The sequence below is a fragment of the Montipora foliosa genome, chromosome 14 (assembly GCF_036669935.1).
Source record: "Montipora foliosa isolate CH-2021 chromosome 14, ASM3666993v2, whole genome shotgun sequence".
In the NCBI taxonomy this organism is placed as follows: Eukaryota; Metazoa; Cnidaria; class Anthozoa; order Scleractinia; family Acroporidae; genus Montipora; species Montipora foliosa.
Genome location: NC_090882.1, coordinates 925,026 through 932,525, shown reverse-complemented (window position 1 = coordinate 932,525; position 7,500 = coordinate 925,026). Strand labels below are relative to the sequence as shown.

The 7,500-nt window shown below is 41.0% G+C and overlaps 1 protein-coding gene across 1 annotated transcript in view; it reads right to left on the bottom strand.

Annotated features, from left to right (window-relative positions):
- LOC137985069 (fumarylacetoacetase-like) overlaps nt 1-7,500 on the bottom strand; it is an 82,075-nt gene that overhangs the window by 53,055 nt on the left and 21,520 nt on the right. Inside the window, exons 6-7 of the mRNA XM_068832520.1 lie at nt 3,272-3,362; nt 2,463-2,560 (exon numbers count right to left, since the gene is read on the bottom strand). Of these exons, the coding sequence (XP_068688621.1) occupies nt 2,463-2,560; nt 3,272-3,362 (189 nt within the window). The remainder of the gene's footprint in view (nt 1-2,462; nt 2,561-3,271; nt 3,363-7,500) is intronic.

Sequence of the window (7,500 nt, the reverse complement as noted above, 5' to 3'; positions counted from 1 at the left end):
TGGAAAGTTGTAGCGGTCGGACCGTTTTTTTACAAAACTGAATTGTAAATTTCTTGCACCTTTACAAGACGTGACTTGTAAGGAAACACTTTTTCGATTGTCTGCACTTATGAAAGGCTTGGGAACGTGATTTTTACTAATAAATAATACTTATGCGGGTAGCACAAGCCAACAAAAAAAGTCAGGGCACTGGCATAAATCGTTGGAAAGTTATAGCGCTTGGACTGTGTGTTTACAAAACTGAATTATAACTTTCTTGCACGCGGTCACAAACTGTGACCTGAACCAAATATTGTCTCGAATTTATACGCTGAAATTACACTGATTGTGATGTCGACAATAAAGATTATGTGTATGGCTAACATAGTTTACATAAAATCACATCACCACTGTAATTCAGTAGGAAGAGCTCTAAGCTTTCTCCATCGGTTTTCAGAAAGATAAATTATGAATGCACTGCTCGGCACTCTAAAGCAACGAGTGGTTTACACTACTTGATGCAATGTATTAACAGTAACCGTTGTAAAAGCCGGTTTGCTTCATTATTTACGGCTTCTGTACTTGCTTTTTTCTACACACAGATATTTCTGTTCAAAAGCAGCTTTTCTTACAAATATATAATTGTAAAAGTGCAGCATTTTTACATAAGAAAGCAGCTTTCTTACAAAGATATATTTGTAAAAAAGCAGCTTTTTTACACTTATATAATTGTAAAAAAGCAGCATTTTTACGTAAAGAAGCTGCTTTTTTACACAAATATATTTTTGTAAAAAAGCTGCTTTTTTACAATTATATAATTGTAAAAAAGCAGCATTTTTACGTAAAGAAGCAGCTTTTTTACAAAAATATATTTTTGTAAAAAAGCTGCTTTTTTACAATTATATAATTGTAAAAAAGCAGCATTTTTACATAAAAAAGCTGCTTTTTTACAAAAATATATTTCTGTAAAAAAGCATCTTTTTTACAATTATATTTTTGTAAAAAAGCAGCTTCTTTATGTAAAAAAAGCAGCTTTTTTACACGGACCGTTTTTTTACACAACATATATATATATATATATATACATATATATGCAATGGTATGACTTTAATAATTGTAAAAAGAGTTACAAACATATGAAGGACAAGAGAAATACAGTTATATCTTGGTGTCATAGATCACGAATATATGCCAAGTACTGCTAACTGGGCATCCCTCTATGTTAATTGTATCTGGTAGTGTCGCAGCTGGGTGTAAAAATATATACAGGGTGTGATGCATGGGAGTTAAGATAGTCTCATGGTTTCACTGGTTTCGTGGGTTTCATGATTTCGTTCGTTTCATGTTTTTACTAGTTGTGGGTGTCATCGTTTCGCTGGTTTCGTGGGTTTCATGGCTTCACTGGTTTCATGGTTTCAATCATTTCATAAGTTTCAATTATGCTTTCATGGCTTCCATGGTTTCAAAGCCTATGAGTTTCATGGTTTAAATCGTTCCATAGCTTTCACTGGTTTCATGGTTTCGTGAGTTTCATGGTTTCAATCATTTCATGGGTTTCAATGGTTTCATATGGCCTCATGGGTTTCATACTTTCAAAGGTTTCATGGGTTTCATAATTTCAATGGTTTCATCGGTTTTATGGGTTTCAATAGTTTCGTGGGCTTTCATAGGTTTCATTGGTTTCATGGATTTCATGAAACCAATGACGCCATAAAACTTATGAAACCCATAAAACCATTGAAACCATTGAAACTCGTGAATTTCATTGTTTCAATCGTTTCATGGATTTCATCACTTCAGTGGTTTTGTTGGTATCATAGGTTAAATGGTTTCATTGGTTTAATGGGCTGCATGATATAACTGGTTTTATAGGGTTCATGTCGACTTTGCTGGTTTCACGGGTTTCAAGCATGCCACTAAGTAACATTGTGTTGTTGTAGAACCCAGCAGAGGTTGTAAAAGTTCCCAAAGGCACGTTTTTACCAGGAAGCTCTGAGAGCACACTCCTCAAGGGGCAGAAAATTTGTTAAATTGGGAAGCTAAAAAGCACCATTTCCAGTGATTTGAGAGAGAATATTAACACCTACCTGGTGAGCATTACCTGATTTGTTTTGTGAGAAACAGTATGGTATTGCATGGCTTATGTTTTGTGATAAAATCTCATGTATCATATACTAGATCACCAGTAGTGTATTTTCTACAGATTGAGGCACGTGTTTGTGAAATGTACAATACTAACTACATAATAAAACAATAGACTCAAGAATACTGTTTTTAAACGTTTTAATTAGCTTTCCAAGAACAATTTTGACTAACAAATCAATTGAAATGAGTTGCTAATACCTTTACTTTTGTTATATTTGTAGCCAAAAACGACAGCCAGTGATTCACAACTGAACACCCGCCAGAGGGCTGGCAGGAGCCAGGTATTATAGAAAGCACCGCAATCAAGCACATATATTGTATCTGTATGTAGTACTTACTATCATCTGGTCTGGTCTGTCCAACTGGTCGTCGAACTGGAGTCCCTGAAACCACTACTGAAGATGCCCTACCATGATATCCAACTGGCAAATGAACCCTGCAAGTTGTCAGGTCATTTAACACAACAGCATCATGTATCATTATATATTAAGCCTACAGGCAGTCGCTCTTTTGCTGCTGAGTTGGTCAAGCGCAACGAGAAGACAGGCTCGAGGAAAAATGGCAGTGCGAAATCTGGATTTGAGGTTGAGGAAGCATGCATGTCTTCTCCTCGGCTCGACCAACCAAGTGGTGAAAGACAGACAGCTTGTACAGTACCTGTACATGTACATTTACCAGGTTAGGTAATCTTTCCACTGGACAGTAATGCAATGTTACAGTAACTGTCAGCTGTGACTTCAGGGGTGGTTCTCACTCTCAGGGATGCAATACAGGCTTCCAGATAAGGCCAGGTGTCAACAAGGAAATTCCAGTGGGTCAAATTTTCTAGTGTTTTGTAGGGTCTTGAAGATGACCTCGTAGGGTTTTTGACCCAAGACCCAGCTCTTTTGAGAAACATTGCCATTGATACCTCGCTGCTATGCATGGTTCACAAAAGGTCCCTCCCCAGTAACTCTTCAGGAACCAGTTCCCAACATCATTGATTGTGGATAAGTTAAACCAAACTATGACCATCAGCTCTCACTTCTGCATAACTTGGACATTCGATAACTCACATTCAATAACCCAACCCATTTTTATATCTCTGTTAAAATTTCAAGATATCTGAAAATCAACAATACTTATGTAGATATATTTGCACCCTTACCAATTTGGCATTAAAGCATTATCCTTGCCTCTAAACATGGTTCCAACATTTGTTGCATGGTTTTTCGACGAGTAAAAATCTGTGTAGTCACCTGAATGAGCAAGAACAGTGCATGTACATGACTTGTGTAATGAAGTCAGGATCTAAAGACACTTTGGTTGTGGGTCAGTGGCTTTTCAAAAACATAAGAATTTTATAGTATCAACTGAGTTGAAAATAAATTGACTACTACAGAGAGATTGAAAAGTTGATGTTTTCAAGTGTTCACCTTTCATAAGAGCAAGTGAATGAAGAAGCGCTACCACTTGAAATGCCAGGTTTTCAATCTCCCGACAGGGTGTCAATTTACGCACATATTTCATTCAACTGATATTGCTAAATACAAGCATACCTGTGTGGTGAATTGGGACCCAGATTCCCCCTCAGTAGGGCATGGAACGCCTGACTGTAGTTGTTAAGGACCATGAGTCGTGTATGCAGAATAAAGCTATTGTTAAAGGTTCAGTCCATTGTAATCCTTCGTTATTTTATACCAACTAGATCGGTCACAACATTGGCCACAAGGATAAAAGACCTCAAGAAGTCAGCGAGATAAAAAGTTCACGAGAAACATGGATTATTATGAAGGAAACCACATCAAAACATTCGACTGCCATGAGGATCAAAACACACTTGGCTTGCAATGGAAGCGGTGGCTGACAGCATTCGAACTCTTTGCAGACGACAAAGGCTTAATGAAGACAACACAAACAACAGGCAGAGGACACGTGCATTAATGCTCCATCTCGCAGGACCCGAGGTTCAAGATTACGTTCCTTACCCTGCCAGACTTGGGAGATGTGAAGGATTACCGGAAAGCGGTCAATGCACTGAACGCATACTTCGCTCCTAAAGTCCACACTTCGTATGTTAAACACTGTTTCAGACAGCTAATTCAAGCACCAGGGGGAACAATCCGACAGTTTACAACCAGACTCAGACGAGCATCGAAAGGTTGTGACTATGGCCAAGACACAGATAACCAAATTCGTGATGAAATCCTCTGCAAGTGCTGAGCGAGTGAACAGCATGAAGCAAAAACTCCTGGAAGAATATCAAGGCCTCACCTTAGCTAGAGCTCTTGAAATAGCCGAGAACTGCTGAACAGTTGGCACACAGCTTGCTGTTCTGACCATAGAAGAAAAGGGAGGGAATTCAGCCAGTGTAAACTGCATAGAGGCAACAAAAAGAGGCCATGGCAAGACATATTAGTCCCGAGGTACTAAAACCGGCCGTGAGAAAACTTGTTACCGATGTGGTCAATATTCCAACTGTCCAGCAAGAGGTCAATTCTGTCATTGATGTGGGCTGGAAGGACATTTTTAAGAGCAGTGCAAGACAAAGCAAAGTGGTGACGAAAGGCAAAAGCAAATTAAAGGCTACAGGAACCAAGGGAGGTACTGCAAATATGGTTGGTTGCCAGGACAAAGAAGAGCAACCAGTGTATGCTTTCACAGTAGGAGGCAGGAATGAGAAGAAAATTGAACTAACCATTAGAGGTTGTAAGCTGAACATGATCATAGATTCTGGAGCAAGCACTAACATCATTGACAAGTAAACATGGGAATGGTTGAAGAAAAACATAGTGAAGTGTGAATCAACTTGCTCAAGTAGGAGACTCGCTGCCTATGCATCCCAGACACCACTTGATGTGATAGGAACGTCCTCCTGTGAAGTCTCTGCAGGAAATAACACTGCTAGTGCTAAGTTTTGTGTGATCAATGGTGAAGGAGACCCTCTGCTAGGGAAGCACATTGCAACTAGTCGAGGCGTACTGAAAATAGGGATAGGTATCGCTGCAGTAAGTGCAGACCCAAAGACCATTGGTGGGACCCTACAATAGAAGTACCCAAACGTTTTCAGCAGCATTGGAAAGTTGAAAGACCGAGCAGTACAACTCCAAATCGACCCCAATGTGAAGCCAGTAGCACAGCTGATACAGAGGACTCCCTTAGCATGAGACCAAAGTTGGAAGAAAAGATTAAAGAACTCATTGAACTAGACATTATTGAACCCGCACAAGGGCCCACACCGTGGGTTAACCCAATAATTGTTGTTGTCCTCAAGTCTGGGGTGGCATCCGTCTTTGCATTGACATGCAAAGGGCAAACGAGGCAATACGGAGAGCCTGACACCTGCGAGGTATTCTCCAAACTTGACCTTAAGTGGGGATACCACCAGCTTGAACTTTCCCCAGAATCCTGAGAGATCACAACATTTGCTACCCATTGCGGTCTGCTCAGATACAAGAGACTATTGTTTGGTGTTACCTCTGCCTCCGAACAGTATCAGTACAAGATCCAGACATTACTTGCAGGTATAGAAAGGCAAGAACATTTCAAATGACATCATCGTACATGGTAAAGACCAGGAAGAGCATGATCTGTGGTTGGAGGAAGTCATTGTGAGATTAAAGGAATGTGGGCTGACCCTCAATGCAGAAAAGTGCCAGTTTAGCATGGATAAACTTAAATTCTTTGGCACTGTAATGTCCGGGAACAGGATCAGCTGTACAGAAGAAAAAGTCAAAGCAGTGATACCTCAGAAACCAAACGTTTTCTTGGGCTTGTAAACTACTGTGGCCGCTTCATACCTGACCTGGCAACGGTCTCTGAGCCCTTACGTCGCCTGACAAAGTCAGGAACTACCTTCGTGTTTGGAGGTGAAAAGAAGAAGGCCTTTCAGGAGCTAAAAGAGCGATTGGCTCGTGCGGAGATTTTGGGGTACTTCGACAAGGATGCCCTAACCCAAGTGATTGCCGATGCCAGCCCAGTTGGACTGGGAGTGGTACTAACCCAAAAGCACAAGAATGGACAAGAGTCATCTGCTATGCAAGTCGTAGTCTGACAGACACCAAAAGGAGATATTCGCAAACAGAGAAAGAGGCGCTGGCGCTTGTATGGGCCTCTGAAAAGTTCCATCCCTTTGTGTATGATGTATCATTTGATCTTGTTACAGACCACAAGCCGCTGCAGTTTCGAATGCAGCCATACAAATTCAAGGTCCAGCATGATACTGGGTCGCACAAAATTGCTGACTCGCACTCAAGGCTAGTGGGAAATCTCGAAACAAGCAGCAGTCACTCAGCTGAAGCCGAAGAATAGGTCAGATTTGTAGCCATAAATGCGAACCCCTGCGCCATACACGAGAGGTGGAAGAAGCCTCAGCAATCCACGAAAAACTCTGTCCAGTCAAGGAATGCTTAAATGGAAAGCAGTGAGATCAGCTAGCTTACAAGAAATACCTCCCATGTATTAGTGAACTGTGCAGCATTGGGCAGTTGATACTAAGAGGGACACGAACCATTATCCCGAGGAAACTCAGACCCAGGGTGTTGTCCCTCGCTCAAGAAGGTCATCTGGGCATCATGGGAACCAAACAGAAGTTGTGCAGTAAAGTATAGTGAGCCCGGGATGGAAAAGGATGCTGAAAAGCACTGCAAAACCTGCTATGGACGTCAGTAAGTCAGCCGTCCTAGCAGTGGCTCCCACCAGAGCGTATCAGGAGCACAGCATTGCTGACTGGACCATGGACAGATTTGGTAATTGATTTGCTCAGACCACTCCCCACTGGTGAGTCCATTCTGCTCATCGTGGACTACTATTGTTGCTACTACAAGATGAACATCATGAGATCAACAGTTGCCATGGTCTACCTGAGAGCCTGACATCCCACAACGGACCACAGTTCGTAGCAACAGAGAAGTCAGGGTGGCTTAGTGGTTATCCATCAGGCCTCCAGCAGCCAGAGGCGCCTTTGTATGTTTTCAGCCCAATGTCGTGAGCCGCGCCCTTTGCAATTCAGTCCTCGACTGCAAGTAAGGGTGATTAGCACTAGCAATATTTATTTATTTATTTATTTATTTATTTATTTATTTATTTAGAAAACTGATTTGTAACCAGGTGGTTCCATGAATATGAAAATGTTACACTGGTTAAAAAATATTATTGAAAAAAAGATCTTGAAATCCCAACGTTTCAGCTACTGAGCCTTCTTCAGGGGTAATAAAAATATACAACGAAGTGACAAGTGTATTTAAAATCGCGTAGATGCTAATAAAAAACAGAATATATTATATGCAAAAGTCCGCTCAACCATGATGATGGCATGTACCTGCCCCAAGAGTACAGGGCCTTGGCGTTATCTTCACGTACGCAATGAAATAGGAAGAGGTTTTCGCCTCTAAGAGC